This window comes from Python bivittatus, unplaced genomic scaffold, assembly GCF_059951505.1.
Source record: "Python bivittatus isolate LINGU-HERP-01145 unplaced genomic scaffold, Pbiv_v1 ctg000790_np1212, whole genome shotgun sequence".
NCBI lineage: Eukaryota > Metazoa > Chordata > Lepidosauria > Squamata > Pythonidae > Python > Python bivittatus.
This window is the reverse complement of record NW_028277110.1, coordinates 3,081,737-3,108,124: the sequence shown is the minus strand read 5'-3', so window position 1 is coordinate 3,108,124 and position 26,388 is coordinate 3,081,737. Positions and strand designations below refer to the sequence as shown.

The 26,388-nt window shown below is 40.9% G+C and overlaps 1 protein-coding gene across 3 annotated transcripts in view; it reads left to right on the top strand.

The window, feature by feature from the left end:
• Positions 1 to 24,608, top strand: part of DCX (doublecortin) — a 102,505-nt gene extending 77,897 nt beyond the window's left edge. For 2 of the 3 annotated variants that reach the window (XM_088129194.1, XM_088129195.1), the window contains exons 5-7: positions 1,011 to 1,148; positions 6,935 to 7,029; positions 13,164 to 24,608. In XM_088129194.1, coding sequence (XP_087985320.1) covers positions 1,011 to 1,148; positions 6,935 to 7,029; positions 13,164 to 13,220 — 290 coding nt within the window. In that variant the 3' untranslated portion in view covers positions 13,221 to 24,608. The remainder of the gene's footprint in view (positions 1 to 1,010; positions 1,149 to 6,934; positions 7,030 to 13,163) is intronic. The other variant, XM_088129196.1, reaches the window with a different exon arrangement.
• The last annotated feature ends 1,780 nt before the right edge of the window (positions 24,609 to 26,388 follow it).

Below are 26,388 nucleotides of genomic sequence, written 5' to 3'. Positions count from 1 at the left end.
CAACATTGCTTAGTCGTCGCCTGAGCCCTTCCTTGGAAACATTCACAATATGGTGCGATCTGAAAGGTTTACTACCTTCATGTACAAACATGACATGTTTCCCTGTTTCAATGGCTGGCTTGTATATCATAAACAGGGTTAGATTGCAGCTAAAACTGATAATTCCTAATTAGGTTGATACATGATCCTTGGGCATTGTATAAAGTATCTTCCCATAATTCAGGACCCTGAAGCTAGATTTTGAGGAGACTTGTCTAGCATGAAATATACTGCAATGCCTCATTTCAAGCCAAGATGGATAATTTAGGAGAATTACACCATCAAGATTAGGTATACTTAGCAAAAAGTGAAATTATTCTGCCAGGCATACCTGTCCAATATTTAGATCAAGTATGGCTTTTGATCAGTCAAACTAAACTATGATGAGTTTCTGATGGGTTCCTGTTTAGGGAAGCCATTCAAAATGGTTTTAATACCAATTTAATCTGTTCATTCAGCAAAGCTTCATCAAACTGATTTGATGCAAAGGAGTTCTGCAAAGCCTGTTCAAACTTCTTGAAGGTCCTCTAGTGCAGCTCTGGGATCAGAAAAGGAGCAGTGAGAGAATGAGATATTGTCTCACAAGATATTGTCTCATCATCTGCATGTGGGGGAAAGCAGGTTGAAAAGCATTGATTCAAATCAGAGATCCCCAGCCAGGATGTCCTCCACCTGTGTGGACTTCCAGAGTTTCTACAAAACAGCATGAATGTTGCAGATAATTCCATTCATCTAAAGGACATCAATGGTCTAGGTCAGTGTTGTCCAAACTTGGCCACTTTAAGATGAGTGGACTTCAACTCCCAGAATTCCCCAGCCAGCCATGCTGGCTGGGGAATTCTGGGAGTTGAAGTCCACTCAACTTAAAGTGGCCAAGTTTGGACAACACTGGTCTAGGTGTTCAGCTTCTGAAAAGGTCACAAATACTTACTGGAATCTTGTGGGTGTGTTCTGTTTTGGGTTTTTTACAGAGTGTCGGGTAATGAAAGGAAACCCACCTACTACCCCAGGCAGCAAGTCATCCCCAACCCCCCAGAAGAGTTCTGCCAAAAGTCCAGCTCCGTTGCGCCGGAGCAAATCACCAGCTGATTCAGGTAACCTTCAGGACGGTGAGTGATTGTTCTCTTCCAACAAATACATGTTAGCTCCTCATGGATCTGGGGGATAAATTAACATAACTGAGAAGCATATTCCTCTTTCAATGGAGACTGGCCAATTCCAGTGTTATGGAAGAGTCCATGAAGGAACCTGGTCTTTGCTTAATTCTGTTGCCTTCTGTCTGGCCCATCGTACTTATTATGTCCATCCTAACTCTAACCCATTGTAAGAGAAAAAAATAGTTTCTAAAAGTGAGTAGGCTAGTAGTGAGTGAGTAAGACAGTAGCAGTAGCTTCTGCTGCTACAACTTGTTTCCATGAGTTGTGTCATCTGAAGGGTTCCAGAAGTTATATTTAAAACACTACACTTAACGTGGTTCAAAACTTTGGATAGTATTTTGTTAAAATTGGAGCTCGGCATTATCCTGATTTTTTTCCCCTAGCTTTTCTCACTTGATTTGATAAAAGAAAATGTGTGTTTCATGTTTCTTTCAAAGGAAAAGAGGGTTTCAGTGACATTCTCACGGAGGGAGCATGATTTCTTTGCACTTGTTTAGTTCCTAGCTTACCAAGGGTGTATATGAACATGCTCTCTTTCACTGCACATGCTTTTCTGTAGTAGGTGAAAGCTTTCCTGGCTTCTAACCATTCCATTATATCCTATGCAATGCACATTAAAAACTGGCAGAGCTTTGTTTGCATAATCACAGTCATCATCTTGATATTTTTGACCATCCCTGTGGACACCCTTGATTATTCATGAAAATGGGGGCAGGCTGGGAGACTTCATAGCAATGGAAAGAGCTCAAAACAACATCAGGAGGAGTGCACTGGCCATAACCTCCACCAACCTAAGCTCAAAACCACCATGAGAAATTCACATGAACAGCAAGAGAAATTTGAAAGAACTTCACAAGCATTCTTGTGGAAGAAACAGAAAAACAGAAGCCTTTTTTATAAGGAAGAGAAAAAATGGAGAAATTGCAAGACAGTTCATTATTAGAATACACTGTAATGAATTAAATGTATTGATATAAGTAAGTTGCTCTGAGAGTTCACAGGTAGCACTCCGATTAAATCCCACCAAAATGAACAGGATTTAAGTAAGTCATATCCACAATTTTTTTCCACTGATTTCTGCTCAGAGTTATTCACAACTGGAGCAGCCTATAAGCCCAGGGGGAAAAAAATAAAATAATGATTTCAATGAGAAATTTGACCCAAAGGTTAACATTAACAAACTGAAGTGGAGCATTAAAAAATGAAAGCGTGGATCTGAACAATCTAAAAAGTGTGAAGCCCTGGATATGTAGCCTACTTCCTGAAACCTCTACAAAAAGGAAAAATTGTGTCCCACATTAAGTTAAGAAGGAATATTGCCTTTAAATGCTAAACAAGGAATATACAGAACTGAGATAACCACAGGACAATCTCGTGTAAAAATTGCCAGGAGTCTGACTGCATAGTCACAGCCACCATCTTGACTTTTTGACACACACACACACACACACACACACATGTCCCTGCAGATCCCCCTGAACTAGTATCACTTTCAATTATTTTTTTTTCATCATGCTGGGCCAAATGGGGAGAATTGGCATTGGAAGAGCATCTTTGTCCTTCACAATGGCCCTGCAATGCTGCTATGTTATAATCTAGCATGGTTTGAGTGGGAAAGCAGAGTTATTCATACAGTTTGGAAAACATCTTTTAGAAGAAAAGGAAAGATTGCTTTCTCCAACCAGTAATGGGAATCTTTCTTGTCCCCCTCCTGTCCTGTGACTGGAAGGAATTGATTAGTTTTTTTTTTCCATCCACAACATGTTCAGAGAAAGTGGGGCAGGAGAACCTGTTTGGTTCAGCTGCAGCTTCCACTTAAAAGAGGACTGATCGATTCGCAAACAATAGAAGGTATTATTCAATCTCCTCTAGACAAAGGAGTGGTTTTTTTCTGAAAGTCCTAGTATTTTCTTTCTAAAGCCTTTGGCATTGTATCAATCAGGCAAAGTGAAGTAGCTGAAGAGGTTCACGTGCAGCAAAATGTTAACAATACAATGCAGTGTTTGTTTCCACCCCTGAGCTGGACAAAGGAAAACTTAATGAAGAAAAGCTTCCATCTCTCTGGGACGTCAGATCCATTGTTGGCAATCTCTCAGCAGAACTGACCCAGCTGGAGAGTAGCTTCCCTCTTCCTTTGCTACCCCTTGTATGGCTGCAAATTTTATTATTATTGTTGGTTGCACCGTCCACTGGTTGTTTAGATTGGATTTGGCATTTTTATCCACCCATCAAGTCCTTCCCAAGGATAGGCAGATGTTGTTTGATGGTTTCTTGGTGTTAAAGGTATCGTCGCAGGATGGAAGCTGTTCCCAGTAAAGCTGCCTTTGGCAATGGACTGACGGTGATTTTGTCAATGCCGATGGTCTTCAAGGGGTGCTCCAGATGTTTTGGAGCACCACTTGAACACCCAAACATCTGGGGCACCCCTTGAAGACCATCGGCATTGACAAAATCACCATCAGTCCATTGCCAAAGGCAGCTTTATTATTATTTATTAACCCAACCCCCTTCACACCCTATGATTCTATGATTATACTACATGTGAGTAAAGGAAGAAGAAATCCAACTGAATGAATAGAAGTTTGCTCTCATAATATTAAACGTATCTGTTTGGATTATGAACCAAGGGTGATCTGAATTCAAATATAATTCTGGTTGGATAGCAACATCCAAGCGTCCATCCAAATTCCTTGACTAACGTTACTGTACTTGCGCAATTAATCAAAATAATAAAAATATTACAGGGGGGGAAAAGCTCTGCAGCTTATTCACTCCTTTTCAACCGTCCATTATTCACCTTGTTCAATGAATCACAGCTAAGAGTGGGGGAGAAACAAACTCTGGATTATTCTCTCTAGTGAACTGGGTCGTGATGCACAAAAGCTTTATATGACCATAAGACTCTTTGGATTTATTTTTTCCCTGGAAAAAAAGGCAACACAGCTGCTTCTTTGGAAAATAGTGTCAGAAGACAGAAGTCAAAAGTTAAGAGAGTTAAATAGATCAGCCTTTTAATAACTTGGATCAATGAACAGCGCAGATATTTTGCTAGTGTGGTTTTAAGAAAAATCCATCTTCCTTAGCCACAGAATTTCTTCTGACTACTCAGCCTCCTTTCTGGTGCATGGCCTTTTTCAGAGTGGTGTTTACTTAGGTGTCATATCTTGGTTAAACAAAGTGACAGATTCCACAGATTCCCTGGGAAAGACGACGTTCCCCAAGAAAAAGCCTCGAAGTTACCATTTACACAAACCTGAATAAGCGTCAGAGTCTTCCCTGGAAAACATAAATTCTTTTTGATCAATTATAGGCTGCCACAAAGCTGTCCGTGTAAATGACAATTTAAAAATGGCAGAGAGGGTCTCCAGGAAGCATTATTTATAAAGTAGCAGCAATGGCAATCAGCTACAATTGTGGAACTGTGGATTTTGAAGGGATCAAAGGAGCATCTAATCCAGTGTTTTTCAAACTGGCAACTTTAAGATGGGTGGACTTCAACTCCCAGAATTCCCCAGCCAGTAAGATGTTTGGACTTCAACTCCCAGAATTCCCCAGCCAGCCATGCTGGCTGGGGAATTCTGGGAGTTGAAGTCCACCCATCTTAAAGTTGCCAGTTTGGAAAACACTGGTCTAATGGGTTTTCTTGCAAACTGCAGAGCCCTTGTGATCCTTCCAGCTCTACAGTTCTATGACCTGCAAAGATACTAAGTCCTCCGTAATGATAAATTCAAGGAGACACATATGGAGGGGGTGGGATATGAATGCTAAATGAGGATGCAATCAATGAAACCATATCTGACTCCATTTGGGGATACCACGTAGGATGTCTTGAGTTGTCTCAGCAGATGGCAGCACCTAACTGACTTTGGCTAATCAAAAAAGCTAATTCAGGTTTGCAGAAAACCACAGAAGAAGACAATAGCAAGCCACTTCCATTCAGTTGCCAAGAGAACGTCATAATCCATTTGCGTAGATTAATGGCAAATAAAGGTTGTAGTAACAATGCATGCTTCCCCCCTCCCTTATATTACAAATTAGAGTAATGAAGAATGGTGAATCTGCTAATTTCAGCAGTTGTTGGACTGTGTCAGCCCTTTGAGGTAGTCCAGACACGAAGCACAAACCATGAGTACTAACACTACCTTTATTGTAAGGTTACAGGAACAGAATCTTGCAAGTCTGAAAGTATTTCTCCCCTCCCTTACTTTTACTTTCCAGAAAACTAGGAAGGGTCCCTTCTGAGATGCTTCCCACATCCCTTTTCCTTCTATGGGCTGAGATACCTCTTTCATGAAGGTTGTCTAGGCTGAGGCACTTCCTCCTGTCCACCAAACTCATTCCCACATACTGTTACACTCTCCGAACTCCCTGACACCATCTATTTTGAAAGAAAATGTACATCCCCCCAAACAGAGATCAGTTGGATATCCTTCTGCAAAAGATCTCTTTCTTTAATGAACCTGGAACAAAATTCATCAGCAAATTTGCAACGTCTGGATTTTCTTGCACCCAGAGAGCCCCAAGCTGTTGATTCTAATTCAATTAAAGTTCCGTTATTGGCACAATTAGAACCAGTGAATCAAATACAACTGCCAAGCCTTACCATGCACCACAGTAAGCCCAAAGATTGTTTAAATAAATCTGCATTAGGGAGACCCTTGTGCTGGATTCCTGGCTGCACATTATGGGCTGTGCTGTTTTCATATAAATTATTCTACCGTGTGCGCTTCTAGCTAGACGGAGTTTCTTTCCCCAAACTGCAGAGTGAAGAAGAGTTTCCATGGAGAACAAACAACAGCGAGTGAGATATGTGAGGCCTGGCATTTAAATTTATACGCTCCTCTAATGGAGTTCATGAAGTAATTAAACCCTGCTAGGTTTATATCTGGTGGCTTTCTGTCAAGAAAAAGCAGGCATAGTCTTGCTTCCTCTCCTCCCTCCATTTCATGCTTTAATCAAACTTAGGAAAGCAAAATGGGATCCAGGAATCCGTTGAGGGCTCATAGTCTTCTTTTATGATGCCACCATTTCATGATGCCACCATAATAACAAAACCTTGCCAGGGATTCATGGATGCCATTGCGAAACATTGAGCGCATCTTAAGCAGCTTATAACACTCCAATAGCGACAGTTTGTGAAACAATTCACGCGTTATTTCTTGAGTTAATTAACTTTAACCATTCATAGTTTTAGTTTAGGTTGATCGTGTGAAAAGAAAAAAAATAGCTACTTTCTCTGGACCGTACTAGGTGTCTGCCTTTCTCCTTACAATTTCATAATTGAAATGATTGACCTGGGCCCCCTCCTCCAGCTCCACCTTTTTCCTGCTGTCTTTCTACATCATGGGCAGGTCCAGAAAGTAGTTATAGTAATTCAGAATCATCATGTAACTTCTTTGCTTTTAGTAATACTGTATCGCAGAGAAACCACGTGCAGAATTGCTGGTTTTCAGTGGCATCTCTCTAATGCAGTGGGGGAATTCTGGGAGTTGAAGTCCACCCATCTGGACGTTCCCAAGGTTGAGAAACACTGCTCTAATACTTCTTTGCTCATCTGTGCTTTTGCTAAATAAAATAAGCAAACCCCAAGCTAGGAAGCCAGAAAGAGAGTCTATCCATACTAACAAATCCATTGTTTCCCAGCTATAGATTCACAAACTAGAATTTAATCTGATCTTTGTTTCTTTTTTAAATGCTGATCTTCATTCATGGGTGATTTTCCTTTTGTTCCTTGACAGCCAATGGAACATCAAGCAGCCAGCTTTCCACACCGAAATCAAAGCAATCCCCAATCTCCACACCCACCAGTCCAGGAAGCCTCCGTAAGCACAAGGTATTACGTTTCTTATACCTTACTAAACCTCCTACCAACAGATTATACTGTGGTGAGAGTTACTTGAGGGTCGAGCTGATCTCTGTGAGTGTCGGGCCCCTGAACCGCAAGCAGGACTCCAGATGGTTTAACGACCCAGAAGCCACCCTGTCTTTCCCAACTGTGCAAGTTCATCGTTTATTTATTCGTTAACATGATATCCCACTTTTTTCCAGGAACTCAAGACAGGGTACATTGCATTCCTTCCTCCTATTGTTCCCCCCACAACAACAAATACATGGGGTAGAATGGGCTAAGGGAGAAGGAGAGAGAGAGTCTAGTTCAAGGTCACTCAATGAGCTTGCATGGCTGAGAGTGGACTTCCATATGGGTCTCCCTGGCCCTGTCACAGTGACGTCTCACAATGATAGGATGGACAATGATTGGAAGGAAGCAAGGAGCAGATGCAGATTGCCTCTCCTTCACAAAAAAGCCATTTCCATGGAAAAAGTGGGATGGCCAAGACTGCCTATATACGGGTGTCTCATTTGAAAATAGAATCCTTGCTGGAACTCTGTGTCGTGACCTTATCTTCCTTCTAATGAACACTATTAATAGCAACTGTTTGTTCTCTGGAACCACAATTTCCAGTCTAGACTGCAAGGGGGGAGTCTGATAAGTCCCAGTCCACCACCTTAACCCCTCTGCCACACTGCCTGTTTAACCCACTGCCTGCCCATTTTCCCTGCTCCTTCCTGATTTGACAGTAAAAAGGAACTCTATTTTTCCTCGTGGATAGCTTTTTCTTATAACGTGCTCTAGAGCAAGCATCCTCAATTTGTGCCTCTTGAGTGCACCTACTAAGTTTGGTAGCCTGTAGTGATCCTACTCCTTTACAAGGAGCCTGTGGGATCCAGTCTGCAGCCTGAGACCTATATGTCCTGCAGTGTAGAGAAATTCTAGGAAGTGGGACATGGGAAGCGGCATGGGAGGAAGGGGTAGTTTTTCTTCCAGCACTGCTGCTCCCAACCAGTTTGAATCCCTGCTCCCTCATACCTGTTTGTTTTTTTTTAAGCATCCAGATGAGATACAAGCATAGCAAGTGAAGCGCTTAGCCAGCCTTTGCTGCTCTTGAAAAAGCTGAGCAGGTCAGACTTGTAATTGCGTAAGAGACTACCTGAGAATCTCAGGTCCGTAAACTGGACTGAAAATGCACCCTGGTATCTCCAAGCGGTCTCCTATCCAAGCCTGAGCCTGCTTAATTTCTGGCCTCAGCCAAGGCCAGCTAGATGTGGTCAGCAATGCAAAGCAGGTGGGATTCATCTTAGTAAGCTGGCAGCATGGAGTGAGGCCCATATCTTTGACAAGGCATCTGGCATCTCCTCTGGTGCTTCCCTGGAGAACGTGTCTTCCAGCAAAATTAAGTAATGGGACTGTTCCATCCTACTTTTAAAAATTAGGATTAAGCATTTTCTACAGGCGACTTGCTTTTTTTACTGCTGTTGTTGCAAAGAAAAGTGTGTATCCTGTAAACATTCATCTAAGTTAAGCACCTTTTTGAGGATGTGCCGGGCCTTGTTTACAGCTGTGAGAAATCTTATCTATCAGGAGCTTTGCCCCCATCAAGCCTGAAAAGAATGGGAGATAACAAAAAGCCCTAAGCGACTGGGTGGGTATGCGCCTAAAATAGCGTGGAAGCTAATGTTTCTTCTGCAAGCTGTAAAGTACTCTATAATTACATTTTGTTGGTGCTGTTGTGATGGTTTTCTGGGTCAGAAATGCTTGTAACAGTTTTTTGGCTCCCTTGTTAACATCCTCTAATTTTCCATGTCCCCCCTCTCCACACGCCCACACCAGTGCCAGCATTTCATACTAAGAAAGGCAGTTCTCAGTTCCAGCTATTTTCCCATTCCTGGTTATGAGGGCCCCCTTCAGCAAGAACCACTTTACTTTTTAGATTTTAAAATTTCAGTGGAGGGGAAAGCCAGAGGAATAGCAAGGAGTAAAGATTTGAATTTGCCTTCATTGTATTTATAGGGTACTAAACACCATTCAGCTGCAGAAAAATTATTTTGATGCAAATGTTCTCTTAACTCCTACATTTCCTTCTTCCTTGAGTACAGCTAGGGAAACCATTGGCCTCCAGGTCCTCTCCTGTCCCCTTCTTGTCATCCTCAGATTGTTTCCTCTTCTTAGTTGAATCTTTTTAAGAAGGAAGGAAGGAAGGAAGGAAGGAAGGAAGGAAGGAAGGAAGGAAGGAAGGAAGGAAGGAAGGAAGGAAGGAAGGAAGGAAGGCAGATAGGAGGAAGGGAGGGAGGGAGGGAGGGAGGGAGGGAAGGAGGAAGGAAGGAAGGAAGGAAGGAAGGAAGGAAGGAAGGAAGGAAGGAAGGAAGGAAGGAAGGAAGGAAGGAAGAAGGAAAAGAGAGGGAGGAAAGAAGGAAAAGGGAGGGAGGGAAGAAAGAAGGAAATGGGAGGGAGGGAGGAAGGAAGGAAGGGAGGAAGGAAGGAAGGGAGGGAGGGAGGAAGGAAAAGAGAGGGAGGAAGGAAGGAAAAGGGAGGGAGGGAAGAAAGAAGGAAATGGGAGGGAGGGAGGGAGGGAGGGAGGAAGGAAGGAAGGAAGGAAGGAAGGAAGGAAGGAAGGAAGGAAGGAAGGAAGGAAGGAAGGAAGGAGGGAGGGAGGAAAGGAGGGAGGGAGGGAGGGAGGGAGGGAGGGAGGGAGGGAAAGAGAGGGAGGAAGGAAGGAAAAGGGAGGGAGAGAAGAAAGAAGGAAATGGGAGGAAGGGAGGGAGGGAGGAAGGAAGGAAGGAAAGAAGGAAAGAAGGAAAAATACATTACATGTAGAAAATGATTGATCCTAATTTTTAAACACTTCATTAGACTGTGACTACATGAAATAATACTGGCAACTCTTTCCATTACATTGATAGGAGAGCCAGTTTATAAAAAGAAAATGGATTCATTGATGGTCCAAAATTGCATATATGAGGCTATACTGTCTTTCTGGCACCAAATATTACTCTGTTTTGCTCGGACTCCTCCATGCTCAATAAATCCAAAAATATTCATGTACTGATAGGTTCCAATTTTTTGATATAAAATTCAACATAAAAATGTGATGTATGTTCACATATTTATATGGTATTTCTCTTTGCCATATGAACAAACTTATTTATATTAAACCAAAATTGGCAATGGTGGGACAAGCCCAAATTAACTCATGTAACCTTCCTAGGATAATTATGTTGATAGTCAATCATTTTTGTTAAATCCCTAAAGTGTTCAGTAATTGTAGGCAAAAAATGTTGAATTAGCCTCATCCTAAGATGTTAAGAAATACACCGCATTCTCTTTTAGACTCCAAGTCATCGATTTGATAATATGGGATACTGATTTTCTTTATTCCGGAGTTCTTGCAAATAACTAATATACTTTTATTGTTCTTTTAAAAAAAAAGAGTGTAGACTTGAGATCACCCAAAACACATTCCAATATTGATAGCAATTTGGGAGTTTTAAATGCTGGTAATGCCTCTGGACCAACCTGAGTAATCAAGAGATCCTTTAATTGAATATCAAGACATTTTGTAATTTTAGTCAGCCCAAATACTTCTTGCAATAACTGATACAGTTTAAAACTTGATTGCCAATAAGCTGGTCTAAAGTATTAAAGTTTTTGCCCAGGACTTCCTGAATAAGAGATTTACCTGCAGTTTGTAAAATGAGGTTATGCCAGGATATAACTTAGTCATATAAATAAAAGCTGAATTTATACCAGCTGTTTTTATAGATTTAAGATAAAGAATTTTTGAGCACAAATGCAAGACAACCTATATTCAGTTAGGAAAAGCTTTTATGAGTATTAAACAGGAACTTAATTTCTTTTATGCACTTGAAACAGAATTTTCATTGAACTGTAGAAATCAAAGATATTGGAGCGCTGTAAAAGCTCTGGTAAATTACTAGTCTCTTGGCTGAAACATTTCCAATATTATCTCTACTACATAATCATTTCCATAGTAAAATAAATAATCCTGACAATAAATCAACTTTATATTCTCAACTGAATGAAGCCGAGTCATATGTAACCAAGGAAGAAATTAATCAAGCTTTATAATGTTAATAGTGGATTTGGAGGGTGGGGTAAAGATATACTTACATATGATCTTGTAAAAAATGGGTCAACTTTTCTGCAACTGAGAGTGTGTTATTAGAACATGGTTCAATATAGCTGTATTATCAATATTACAACAAATGATCGTGATATTGGAAAATGATACAATCAAGACCAACTCTTACACTGAACTAAAAAAAAGTATATTCTTCTTATAAAGGATTGAAAGTCACCATGCACCAATTGTATTCCAATTTAAATGAGCTATTGTTATCTGATCCACAGCCAAAAGTTGTTTAACACATCTTTGCAATATCAAGAGAATCCTTAATAGGACCATAATAATTAAAAAATGAAGCATATTTCAATATTTTAAAGTATCTTCCCAGATCACTTATTTCCTATTCCACCGCAAATGTTAAGTGCTATTAACATATGTTGAGTTTCTGCACTTGACCAACCTATCAGTTAGATAAGAGAACATTTTCTTATGGAAATTATGAGTTTCTAGTTTTTTTTTAAAAAAAAAGGAATTTTGTAATGTAATTTATAAAGGAAAAAGCAGATTACATTAGATGTAGATACTACAGACAATTAGGTACAATGTGTATGATATAATGTGGAAATTTGCACAGACTGTGAAAAAAATACAGAAATAGGTATATTGGGAGAAACAGACATAACTTTTATGTGAGTTCAGTATATAACTTGTGGTCAATAAAAGAACTAACTATTCCTACTTATATATTTAATGCTTTATTTTATTCCAAGAGGAATTACACTGATTATGAGTTTTGCAGGACTGCACTTTAGAAATCCTGTGAACAAATATGAATGAGCAATTAATTCTTGTTTTAATCAAGTTTATGTGATTTCACAGTGTCCTAGGAAGGTAACTTTCCACCCATCCACATGAGTTTTGGTGAATATCTGAAGATAATAAGAGAATATTTGTCCTTATAATCTTTTGGACTGCTTTATTTGGACTTGCCCTATAGAATTTGGGGAACTGTAATCCATGCTGAAAATTTTCTGTGATAGCGCCACAGTCTTCCTCTCTATATTCTTTGAACAATGATTTCTAGAATGACCCCAAGAAGCTGGAATGATTATTACACTATCCCGGTCAGCCCTCCAGATTGAGCATGAGTTGGCAGTCTTTTCTGGGCCCCATGATCATGTCTGGTGTCCCCCTTCCCAACTCAACATTTCACCAAGTCTTGTGTGGAAATCCCAACATCTCACAAAGGTCTGATGGATGAATGTTGAAACCTCATATGCTTTCTACATTCTCACTAGTTTTGCAAGATCTTACCAGAGCTTGCTGAAATCACACTAGATTTCATGATCTCATGATATTTTGGTGGAATATGGACTGCTTGCTTTTGGCAGGGTGCGGGTGACTTTGGAGAGATCCATAGGTGACACACTCCTGTAAATAGAAATCCAACACATGATGAAGAAGCATGACCACACCTTCTAGCCTTGCTCACAGCGTGATTGCCCCAGCAGTCTCTTGCTCTTGCATGTCTGGTGAAGATCTGAAAGGGAAGCCATTTATTTTCCCACTGGCTTCACCAGAAGTTGGGGCATCTCATCCCATAGGTATCTCCATAAGATAGGGAGTCCTGCATGACCAACTTGTGGTCAGTCTATGAATGTATATTAGCTCATCTTTCAGGTTTTCCTGGAATGCATAAAGAAGTCCCAGGGCCCAGTGATTTGTGTCTTAGGGCTGTGGGATATGTAATGTTGGGAGTAGAAATTCATTCATGACTAGGGTTTATTCAGAGAATATGAAAGTTGGTTGGGAATGTTTATTGAGTTCAAAACCTTCTCAGTGCAGGAATCCAAATTAAATCAGCACCAAATAGCAGCCTACCCTCTTCCTGCACACATTCAACAAAAGGGAGACCAGCACCTTCACTATGATTAAACCTGTTTAGGCCTGTTCTGTAGAAGTATGTCCCAAGTTTCTGATGTCAGGGTGCTGTTGCAACACAGGCCAATTGTGGGAGTTAACACTTGTCCCTTTCTTCTTACAGGACTTGTACCTGCCTCTATCCTTGGATGACTCTGATTCTCTTGGAGACTCCATGTAAAGGAAACCCAGTTTCCTGTGTCCATAGTACACACTCTGTTTTAAATGCAGAGGAGTACTTCTGCCAAATGGAGCAGAGAGGTCACTGGTGCTTGCAATCAATCCAAGGACACAAAAGTGATGGTTATTCTTTCTTTTCTTTTCTTTCTTTTTTTTCCTCCTATGATTTCTCCTCTGTGTCACAAATCCAACACGATCAACTGACAGAGGCAAAGAGATACCAACCATTTACAGAACTTCACAGCAAACATAAAATGGCCATTCCTGGTTGTTTGAAGCCAGAGAGAAGTAGAACATCACGATCTTATGGCTTACTATTCTCTCTCTTTGTACTCTGGTGCAATGACACCATGATGGGCTGTCAGTGTAGAAAAGAGATGATTTGCTTTTCAAAATATTCCATCAGCAGATGGGGCAACGCTGCCCCTAAACCTCAACCCTTCCCACCAGCTCCTTTTCCGCACATTCGTAGTTACCAGCGACGCTTCCAAAGCGAGCTTCTTTCCAATGCTACTGTGTTGAATTTAATACCTTCCTATTATCTGAACTTAATTTATGCTCACAGCCACCAAGGGCTAAATCCATGATGTTAATCAGGTCAATATATGACAGCATCCTCAAAAATAAACAAACAGCTCCTTATGGTAGTTTTGCTGCAGGATCCTTAAAGCAGGATCTTTTAACTGCACTGGATTTTTTTTAAAAGAAGTGGCAATAAAAAAAAAGAAATGGTTTGGTTGATATGAGGTTACTGAAAGTGCTGTATGGTATCTCTTGATCTCTGAAAGATTCTTAATGCCTTGCAAACAGCCAACACTGAAAACACTGTGAAGGTTTTGTTTTCAGGTCTCTAACACTTCTATGTTCCTACTACTATTGCTATTGCTGTTGTTAATATGAAATCAGTACACTTTTATAGAGGAAAAATGACGTTAGCTATGTTTTAGAGAAGCAGTTCTTCAAGCTTCTACTTTCTTTCTTTTTTAAAAAAGAAAAAAAAAACTGGTGACTTGGTTTTGCTGAAAAAAATGAAAACGAAAGACAAGTGTAGAAAAATGTTCCACGCAGTGAAGCGTTTTCGAAGTTGCTGCCAAATTGGCATTTGAAATAGGAAAAACAGGGCTGGCATCAAGAGTGGGTGGGGTTGGGGGGGTGGGCTGTTACCCTTCACGGAGTATTTTGAGAGGGTTTGTAACATCAGGGGCATCCAGGGGAGTCAAAAAAGTCAAGATGAGTGCTGTCCCCACGTGACTGGAGCTCTGACTGCTTCTTATGTGCGTTGCAGGCGCAAGGCACATCAAAGCAGGCAGGGCTTCAACTGCATGGTCCTGGGTACCATGTTGATTTTTTGCCTCCACCCCCAACCCCCCCATGCACAACATGCTCAACGTACATTGTTGTTTTCGGTATGTTCAAGTATCCCAATTAGGGTCTGGAGGCTGTACTTTTGAGTCCTCTTTTATATGAAAACAACACATTTGAACAGAATGCAAAGCATAAGCAAGCTTTTCCCTTTTTCATCATTGTAAATGCAACATTTGATACAGGGCTGGCCATTTTCCCGATGCCTTTTTATCGGTGCTGGATGGCGAGGACTGCCTTGTTCCTGATTCATCAAGATAAGTGCTTTGTTTTTTAATTCCCCAATCTTTCCATTTGGGGTGTTCTGCTTTTTTTGCAACCCCTTTTGAACTTAGAATCTGTAGGACAACCGTTATCAGTAGTTCGTTCATTCCTTTTCATCGGAAAAGCTGCTTTGGGCAATTTGCATGAAATGGAAAGGTGAGCTGAACAGGCGTGCTTTCTAATGCTTTCACTTGGCTACTTAGCTCCATTCGTTGCTCACCCAGGGGGAAAAAGCATTGCCTCTTTCTTAAAATGGCTTGGTCTTAACTGCTGGTTAAGAGTTTTGCATTTTTCACCACTAGCAATTTTGAGATTTCTATGGTGATTGTGTGGGTGAGCCAAGTATTAAGATTTCATTGTTTAAGAGAAGGTGTCAGATGATTGAGTGGCCTGTAGTTGACAACGATCCTGCATCACAAAGACAAGTAATACTGAACCCATTGCTAGCCAAAGCAGTGTCTAGAATTTCTTATCCACGTTGTTGTTTGGTCTGACGCATCCAGTAAACATTGGTTCAGAGGAACCACTTTTCTTGTAGGATCACAGTCAAATCACCATGGGGAAGGCTGACCTTGAGGACAAAGCACAGACAAGATCTATAGGAGAATTTCCCATGGTGTGTTTGACACCTAGCAGATCTAGTGTATAAATTGGAGCAGGTCTCTTAATTTCTTGGTGCCTCAATTTACCTTATCTGTCAAAATAGGGACAGGAATACTTCTCTACCTCATGGGGAGGGGTGGTTGGGTTGGCAGGTGAGTCATTTTGTTAACGCCGTAAAATACATTTGGTGGAAAAGTACTTATGGCTTTTGAAGGGGCTTGTTTTGTTGATTCCAGGGATGATAGACCTTCTTTCTACAGACAGCCAAGCAGCCCTGACACCACAACTAATCAGTGCACACTGTGAGCTTTTACTGTTGTCAACTCCAGAAAACAGGAACTGATCTCTTCCTCCCAGATCTGGCAATGGTGGCTCTGTCCCTCAAGAGATTCTGAATCATGCTTACAAAGGTGACCTAAATTGTGAACTGCTTACAGTAACACTTGTCAACCTGGAGATAAGCTTTGTTTGCAACACACTCACTTTGCTCCAGTTTTGATCTTCTGCTGTCTGTTCTCTCCCTCCTGAAGGGTGCTCTCACTTTGCCAGTTGCATGTGATCAGAGGACCTATACTGGCTGGGAAATGAAACCGAGAGATTCCTTTCTGCTAAAGGTGATAGTGCTTCATGACAGCACTGCCTCTTCCTAACGTTGAGGCATCGTGTGAATCCAGGTCTAAAAATCTTGATGCCTTCAACCCAATCTTTCCTGGCTCAGTAGACAATAAGCAGTGGATCTCCATCAAACCTGAGCCATGGAGAACACACCCTCTCCCTCCCTCTTTCTCTCTCTTACACACATACACAAACACACACACACTCAAAATACATTTATAGATGTTTGGTCTGTTTGATTGCTGTTCTTGGGCAATGCCCTAGCATCAAGCCTATCCTTGATAGTAGTACTGTAGAGTCTTTTGAATGTTAACCTTCCTCTTTCAGAGATGACAAACTTAGACTGTTTCTATCTGCCACAAGAGCTCAACAGAATCTCCGAAGCAGCATAGTTCTGTATGTAAAACGCTGGGAACGTGTAGTAAGGAGAAGCCACCATCTTTATCTCTAGTTTGTAAGCCTTTGAGAAGCTCATAGACAGGATGTTAAACTAGATCAGTTTTCCCCAGCCAATCTGCTTCAGACTTCCACCTCTCTGAAATCCCAATGAGAATTGAAATTCCTTTAGACATGCAGGCTGACATTTGGACAGCTGAAAACTGGATGGCATTTTAGTCCAATCCAGTAGTGATTCTTGATCATTGTTTACCTGCTATAGTTTCCTCATTTAACATCTTTGCAAAAATGCAGATCTGGGCTTTCATTTTTATTGCACTTAATAATGGCATGTCTGAAAGATTGATCCAATGGGAATGTCATTGCCTGAAATGTGCCATGCTGTGCGTTAGTTCTGAATCCAGGAATGGTGAGATTCAGTTTTTGTAAGCGTTCACATTGTCAGCATTCAGAAAATCAGAGGCCTAGTCGATGAAAAGTGAAGGTTCTTCTTTCCAGAAAAGAAATGGGGGACGGGGGGAGCCATTCAAAACTTGCAAAAGTGAAACAGGGTAAAGAACTCCCAGGTTTTAGAAGAATCTTTCAGGTAAATGTTCTTGAACTGTAGGTAGAAATCAGTGACTATGTCAGATGTAAAACTGCCTATATAGTGGATGTTGCATGAGTCTTTGTACAAAATAAATAAATTAAAATGCATGCAGAATAGCCATATGTACCATGCTAGATGTGTTCAGCTCCAAACTCATCAAAAAAATAGAGGCTACAGCGCATTTCTCTTACAGCTGATTCATTAGTGCAAACAGATGCCACCTACTTCATACAGACTGATTGTATTATGGCAGACAGCAGCAGTGAGGGACTATAACAGCAGTTTTCAATACGCTAGCTCAAAAATTGAGCAAACTTTTGGTGGCTAAGGGTGGTACTTAAGGAGGGGAGGGCTGAGGGCCCCAAAGTAGATGGGCCACCTTATCATACATGTGGGCGAGGCTGATGTTTGGCAGGGGAGGGCAATTCTTTAATTTTTGTTCAGCCCTTATATGCCTACTATAGGATTTCCACCACAATGTTCATGCGCTTCCTATTTCAAAATATCAGTTTTCTGTAATCACAGAGGGAACTCAAGGGCCACAGAAAGGTGATGGGGTAACTTGTGGCCTTGAGGCTACTTTTACCCATCCCTGCTCTAGCTATAGGAAACTATGTTTGGCTTCTTTTTGAGGAACTCTTGCACTTGAGAAGATGCAGGATAGGGGTAGAGGAGGAACATCTAGAACAAAGCTTTGGCTAAATTGCACCCCTTGGTCACATATAGTTCTTTAGCCCTCCTCAGGTGCCTGCAACTTTGCTTGTCCATGCCTGTCTGATTTAACAATCTATGACCACTGTGAATTCCTTTAAGGTCCCTATTGCAGCCCAGCCCAGAAGTGTACGTCTTCACACTGCAGAAGACATTCTTGGAAAAAAGCCCTGAATGGATATTCCCAGGCTTTTGTTTTGCACAAGTGGCTGCCTGTAATCAACATACCTGTAAAGCGTACCACCTTTGTCAATAATGAATAGGGTTGCTTCTTCTTAGTCTTGGAAGCTCATGAAATACGAAGCACATGTTGTAGAGGCTACTGTGATGTTCTCCTAGCACTGGCCCTACTGTGAGGCAAAGGTGAGGCAGCTGTCTTGAGGACAGATTATGGTGACTTGAAAGGGCAGATCAGTGGTAAATGTTCTCTGTCAAGAACTGGGAAAGGTGGCTGGAAGAAAGGTGGCTGTACAATTCACCAAAGACTGAGGTAGAGCCATTCCATCCTTTACCTTTCCTCAGAACGTTTTCCAAAACAAGATGGTTGCATCTATTCTGCCACAAACAGTCAATTAAAATTATTTTTTCCACAGGAGTAAAGAAGAGCTAGTCTGTTTGTTTCCAGAAACCATCATGTCAGGTGGCTTGTAAAGGAATTTTAAGTAATTCATGTAAATGCTGGCCACTCTTTATCAGAGAGACCAAGTTCTTAGACAAGATGTTCATCAGCCATACTACTGATGGTGGGATTTCAAGTACTGAAGTTTCACATATTTGAAGGGCAATGGGATCATGACATAAGAACATAACATAAGCAGGGCTGTGCTGGATTGGACTCAGGCCCATCTAGTCCAGCAGTCTGTTCTCACAGTGGCCAGCTAATTGCACAAGGAAGCCTACTAGACCCCCAGCAAATGGCCTTCAGAGGTAGTCCCACTGCCATCAAAGCTAACAGCCATTGATGACTGGTGTAAATAATATTGCACTGCATGGGTGATTAGAATAAGGGATTCCTTTATATGTTTATGACCTTTTTGTCCCTTCAAGGCTCCCATGTAAATATATCCAAAATTCTACTTAGGTTTTCTTCCATCCCTTTGAGGAAACACTCTGTACATACTTTGGGAAGTCTTCTGCAGGTCCTCCAAGATCCAGAGGCTGTTTAGAAGTGCACATAATACCTATATGAATCCACAACTGTAACATGGGATTCCTAATTCTTTCAAGATTTGGTTTATTAAGAATGATCACATAGAAATCTGCAGTGTAGATAACTGCCTGTGTAAATTATGGAAAGGTTAAAACACATCTGATGACCTGGACCTATATTAATGTTTTCTCAAACTTTCATGGAAATAAGCTTTTGTGAATGTGATCAGTTTCCTTTCAAGTAATTTGAGGATGCTATCATCAAATGAAGGATGTCATTTGAGTTCTGTGGTTGGAATTTCAAGTGTCTTCTGTTGTTCTGAAAAATGTACCAGTTTGACTTGGAGGAAGGAGGGAAGGGAAGGATCAAATCCTTTAACTCTCCTGCTGATTAATCAAAATCTCCTCTGGAATTACAATTTGTCATGAAGGGAATATCTATGTTCTTCCGCTTGCCACCTCCCTCACCCAAACCCACCAACCTTGATTGTTCATGGAAGTCTTTCTGTCCTCTCTCTTGGGCAATGGCTTTTTTGAAGAGGATCTGGAAACTTTGAGGAGCAATTTGCTTCTAGAGCATTATGGGAATCCTAGTCCCTTAAGAGAGAAATAGTTTTTTTGTATTTCCCAAATATTTTAATGGAAAAACAGCAGTACTGATTATGTTTGCCTTTTATGTTAGAGATGGTAGTTCTGCGTCCTCTAGAGTTGCTGAATGATACCTACTACCACTTCTAGTTAGCATGACCAATCACAAGTTCCACAACTCTGTTTCATACAATGCTAACATTGTTATTTGCCATCCTTAAGCTTTATTTTTTTCCCTATCTGTAGCAATTTATTAGTTGGCAAGCAGGTTGCTTGTGGACTTTCCATTGTCCAGCATGGGAAACAGTATACTGTCCTAAATGGATTGATTCAGTAAGGTGTGGCCCTTATTTTATTTTTATTTTTTTCCTCCTGTTCTCTCAGTGCTAGAAATTTCTCACAAAGCATTTGCTGCTTGGTGATTGCACATTCTGTCTGGCCTGCAGTTTAATACATGATAGATGAGATGGATAAACCATTACCCATATGGTCATGAAGTCACCTTGAAGGAAACTCCAGCTTAGCTCTTGCAAACTTAAACTGCTCTAATTCTTCAACTCTCCCTGTCCAGATCTATCCAGATGTAATACAGCAAAAGTTTTCCATTACTCTTAATCCAACACACTTAAGAGGTTTCTTTCATGAGAACATTGTTCAGATCCAAAATTAGACTTGGGGCTGGCTGAAGCTTTTGTGCCTTCCAGTAACCACCTTTATGATACCAATATTTCTTTTGTAAAAGCAGCTCTAGTCCCTTCTTAGTTTATGGGGTAAACAGATTTTGCATGTGCCGTTGCTTGAATGGAGGAGAATATTTGCTCTTATTTTTCAACATTCGTAGCTATCATGATGGTCATCCAATGATAAACCATCATTCTGTGATCTGACTACCTTCCCAGTCTCCATCTTCAGGCTTGTTTGATCAAGCTGCAGTGGTAAGATGGCTGCTTTCATCCAGATGTTCCAATGAGGAATAGTTTGCTCTGATTACAACTAAGACTTCAAAGCACAATAATAATACTTTAGACTTCTGCAAAATAGTGAACTTTCACAGATTGATGCACCAATCTCTATCAATAACACGCTATAGTGTATTTGATTCTCTTTGTTTTCACTAATCCCATTTCAACATCCGTATAACTTTCATGACCTGCTTACAGCACATTTGGTATTCCAAAAGGTTGGGTGGTTTGAAAAAAGGTTCAGGTCTGGAATAACTTAACCTGGCCCCTTAAAATATGCTAAAGAATCAAAGCCTTCTGCTTCTACAAAAGCAAACACTTCTTGGATTTCATTGGGGGTTATTATCTCTTCAGTGGAAACAAAAGCCATGAGAATTCCATTTCTTCTCTTTGGCTATTAACCTGCATATTTTCAATTGGAAAAAGACCATCCATATTAAATGAGTCATAGAAGCTAATCGGATCTGGCAAATTGGCCTTCTGATCAAAGTTGCTTAATTTCCTTCCAAAATAACCAGGTTTCCGTGTTATTCATATCTGGAGACTCTGGGATCACACCTATACTAGAAATATTTGGTATCACTGCTCTGTCAAGTTACAGCTAATAGGAAGAACACAAAGATAGATATAGTCCCACTTTGCAGGACAAAAGCAGCAAATTTAGAACTCCCAATTATTTCTGCCCCCATCGTCCCCTTCCTGTATGCGATATCCCATCTTTAACCATCAACCATCCTTCCTGGAATAGATTTCATCAGATTTCATTCAAGTGCATCTCTGTAACCACAATACACTAAAGTGGAAATTGATTAGGCGCACACACTGTAGCCCCTTGTAGCACAACAATAGGGTTAGTTTCCCAAAATATCACTTGTAGTAGGTGCATGATCAATAGTACCATCAAATGTCTCATGTTTATAACATGAGTCCAGAACCAACAGTTGCATGTAACTGCAGAAATAGAAGATACTAGGGAGATCTCCTGATTTTGATTGCAAACTACCGGTGCTATCCCCTGTGTTCAGAGGTTTTAAGTCTAATTTTGTCTTTGCACACCAAGTGAGTTCTTTCTTGGCTTTGTAATAGTTTTGTTTTTTTCAAAAATCAGTTTGGCCTTGGCCCTGAGTGGCCCTTGGCAACGCAGATACGGTGCCTCTCATTCTGCCTCGATGTGATGTTTTCTCTCTAGGCTAGTGTTTCTCAACCTCAGCGACTTTAAGACGTGGGGACTGGCTGGGGAATTCTGGGAGTTGAAGTCCCCACGTCTTAAAGTCGCTGAGGTTGAGAAACACTGCTCTAGGCTGTATCACAAGGTAATCTTAATCCAGAACCCTATACAATCAATTTCATAGATTTTTTATCACTTTTGCAACGCTGACCAGAAAGATCCCTAGCCTTTTCTGTCCTGGTATCTGCAGCATACAATTTCCCCCCAGATAATCCAATAAATTAAGAAGATGTTCATGCAGCTCTGAAACACATTTTGAAAAGGAATTCATGGAAATTGTAATTGCCGAAAAGAACTGTCAGAAGAGGAGTCAGGGAAATGAACAGATGTTTAAGGGAAAATGTCAGGAGAATGGATTGGAGTGTGCGTCCTGCGTATCCACCCTTAGATCATGACTTATATTTCAACTGTCAGACTTCTAAACCACGTTTCCCATTATATGATTGAAATGTTAATGCTCACTGTCACTTTAGAAATCTGGCTACCCAAGATTCTTAACAAGGATTTTTTTTCCCCAGATGAGGATGGATTTTTTTTCTTTTTTGGTTTTGTATCTGCAAGACCAGCTTTCCAACTTTTCACTTATTTATTTACGTATTTATCAGCCTTATATCCCTCCACAAGGCCACCCACGACAATAAACAAAACAGTAACGCCAAGCAAAAGAATCTTATAAATACCTTAAGAGAAACCCCTAAATATATATATATATATGCTGTCAGGTCCCAAAAGACCTCCGGAAAAGTTCTGTCTTCAACTTTTCCATGTTGGAGACAAACACATTTCTAATAAAAAAAAAAAAAAACAGAAAACAAAGCTTCTAAGTTCCCTACCCTCCACCTTCCAAAAATGAGGGGATAACCAGCTACTTCTCCCAGCATTATCAACGTGCCAAACCATAAAGGGCTTTATAGGTGAATACCAGCACTTTAAATTGCACCCAGTGAATGCCTGGAAAGCAGGTGTAGTATGTGCCCAGCCCCTGTATGCTGCACCAACTGAAGCTTCTGAGTAGTCTTTCAAGGCAGCCCCATGTAGAATGTATTGCAGTAGTCTAACTGGGTAGTGATGAGGGTATATGGTCAGATCCTCCTGTCCAAAATGAGGCTGCAATTGGTGCACCAGCTGAAACTAAGCAAAGACCTCCCTGGCCAGGACCTCCATTTGCTAATCCAGAAGGAGAAAGTTCTCCAAGTGGTAGATCTGCTCCTAGGAGAGCAGTGCAGCCCACCCATAGGCAAGACAAGAGGCCATAGAGGAACTCTGGTATACAAACAGCAGCTCTGTCTTGCTAGGGTTCAATTTAAGACTATTCTCTCCTATCCAGATCCTCACAGCCTCCAGATCTTGGGACAAGACTTCAACAGCATCTCCAGCACAGCCCAGGGTCACGATGTACAACTGAGTATCATCAGCATATTGATGATACCAGACCCTGTACCACCAGATGACCTCCCCAACAGCTTCAAATAGGTGTTAATAACAGGAGGAGAGAACTCAACCCTATGATACCCCACAAGGAGTAGCCACTAAACTGATCTCTTCCTCCCCCCCCTCCCTTCACGCCATCTGGAACAGGCTGCTGAGGAAGGAGTGGAACCACTGTGAAACAGTGTCTTCACCCCCCAATCTCTTCAGCCAGTCCAGAAGGATTCCATAGTCAATGCTATTGAAGACCACTGAGAGGTGCACCACCTTCATCCAGGTCCTGACCCAGGTCATCAGCAAAAGTGACCAGTGCCATCTCTGTCCCCTTCCTGGGTATGAACCCTGACCTCCATACCCTATTACCTTATAAAAAGTAGAATTTTGTAGAGAAGTCTGATGCATGAATGCTACTAGCCAATTTTCTTAATCATAAGCAAGTCATAGAGCAAAAACACATTGACTGATAAAACTCTCTGAATGGCATCTACATAAACCTTCATTGCTTTTGGGAGATGCATTTCCTCCTTCTGTGGCTCTTTTGAGAAGTAAACTGTGGCCTGAAAGCTGTCTGAAACTAAAACCAGATGGTAGTTTAATATCTTGAGTTTTCTGAGCTGATTTTGTATGATTTGCTTCATTTGTGAAAGAAAGCTGCAATATAATATAACCAGGAGGTCATAATGTATTTTCTTCTATAATCGTTCTGTGTTGAGTGGGAATGAAGTGAAAAAGCAAGAATTTTAAAAAGTAAAAAGAAGAAGCAAGGTAAGGTTTAAAGTTTAGCTGGCATACTTTAAACTTTCTGTACAGAATCTTAAAAAAACAGGTCCTTTGTATGAACTGTTGAATTTTACAGGGTTGATTTTTTTTTTTTTTTTTTTTGCTTTAAATGACATATTTAAAGATTGAGTCATTGTAAAGAGGATGAATTAATTAAATTAAGGGGTTTTTTTAAATCTTTCTCTAACAGATCAGGCTAATATTTTCATAACCCGCTATCAGCACAGTTGAGGAAGGATTTTATAAATAGTTGGAAACTGTTTTTTCACCCACGTCCAACAGAAATAATCTCTTTTTCAGTAGATTTCAAGATGTTTTTCATCTGTGCAGCAATTCCTCCTTCTAGTAATCACCACTGAGTGAAATTAAAGTGAAGCTGCATCATGAGACAAGGTTGACACGTATCAGGAACATCTGCAGAGGATTCAAAAAGGTCAAGTTGGCCGCGTCGATCGTATGATTGAAGTCCTGTGCTTTTGTATGTGTGTTGCACACATGCATAAAGGCTGTGATTTCCATCACGTGGTTGTGACGGCCACTTTTACTTTTTTGACCCCCACCCCCACTGCAGATGCCCCTTTTAAGAAGTTTGAGAAGTTCCCCAGGCTTCCAACAATCCCTTCTCCAACAAAAATAACACATTATAGTATTGCTGTAGAGCAGTGTTTCTCAATCCCGGCAGCTTTCAGATGTGTGGACTCCAATTCCCAGAATTCCCCAGCCAGCCTAACTGGCTGGGGAATTCTAGGAGTTGGAGTCCACACATCTGAAAGCTGCCGGGATTGAGAAACACTGCTATGGAGAGACAAACGACTATAAAATAGCAGCATTTTTTGGTGACCTGGAAAGGTTGAGGATAATGACATTGGCATGCATTGGCCATGTGGTCATCTAACAACAAAATGGAGGGGCATAAAGTTGAATGCAGCTGATTCTTCAGAGGTTTGCCACATCTCAACCTGCTGACCCAGCTTGCCCCTCTTCCTGCTCACTGTCACTAGCTGTTGGTTCACTGTTCCATGACATGTCAACCATCAGGGGTGTCCACAGGAGGAGGGAGATAAAAGAACTCAAGATGGTGGCCATGTTTGCATGGCTGTAACACCATCTTGACTTTTTGGACCCTCCTCAGGTGGACCCTCCTGTAAACAGTAACAGAAGAGATGGAGCGGCATCTTTTACATGGCTTATGATGACCCTAAGGCATGCTGTGTAGCTCAGATTACAAATGCTCTTCCTGTTCAAGCTTGTTACTATCCATAACACTGCTCCATAATACTAGGTACATGGAGGAAGTACCTTCCAGAAGACACTTGTGCAAGCCTAGCAGTGCGGTTTTTTTTAATTAGTTGGGCTCAGGGAGATTACATGGTGCCATTGACTGTATGTTATTTCCTCCTCGTTCCTTTGACGGTGAGACTGGTCTTCACAGAGATTGCTTTTCACACCTGTCTGCAGTCTGAGGAAGATCTCAGCAAAAGGTCGTTCTTTCTGTCTTTTAAAGTCTCTTTGGTCTCAATCAGGTAATTTCACTTCTATCGACGATGTCGGGCTTGGGGATTTTGACTTCTTGTACACAAGGAATGATCATTAGCGTTTCCATTCCAAAATGTCTCAGCTGTTATTGCCTTGTAGTATATTGCAGCTTTAAGCCAATGATTCCACTTTCTTCTCCATGTGCATGTTTTGAACTAATTCTGCATTCTGAATGGGTGGCAAGTCAGCATTTTATCCACCTTTTCCTGCCATTCGACTTGTACAGAAAGCATTTTTATGGAAATCTTTGGGGAGGGGGGATTATTTTTTTTAAAGCTTCGGTTCCATGGCTAAAGGTAGAATTAGGCTACTTAGCTGACAGATGTCAAAATAGTTGTGGTAGTTTTAGGCCTTTTAGATTGCTAGCAAACAAGATTTTGAGAGTAAACGCATGGTGTTGACATCTCATGCCTTAAATCATGATTTTTTTCCCCCTCTTGGCTTCTCCCTGTCCCTCTGTGTTTTGCATTCTTGTGGTTTTCAGTTATTGGTGTAGACATGGAATAAAGCAAGAGGACAGAACCTGAATAAGCACTGATTGTGGGAAAGTGTTACATACAGTTGTATTGTACAATTCAATGTGATGCTCCCAAGAGTAGCTTGGGACCTCATGACGTGTATCCGGAGCATTATGCCCAATGCCATTCAGGGTTTTTTGTACTTTTTTTAAGGAGAAAAAAAAATGTATATAATGTCAAGAACTTCCTTTTTTTCCTGCATATTTTGAAATGGGGTAGAGAGGGCACAACGTACCAGAATCCAATGGAGAAAGATTGTGTTCTATCATAATTGTTCCCTCTACTGAGGACCACAATCGAAGAAGTGTAAGAGTTCATATTTGAAGTAAGCATGGTTCCTGGGTTGATTAAAAACAGAACACGCAGAGACTGAGAACCTGAGAACTTGCAAATCAGTGACTTTAACGAACAGAAAACAAACTGGATGGAAGTACCCCGGA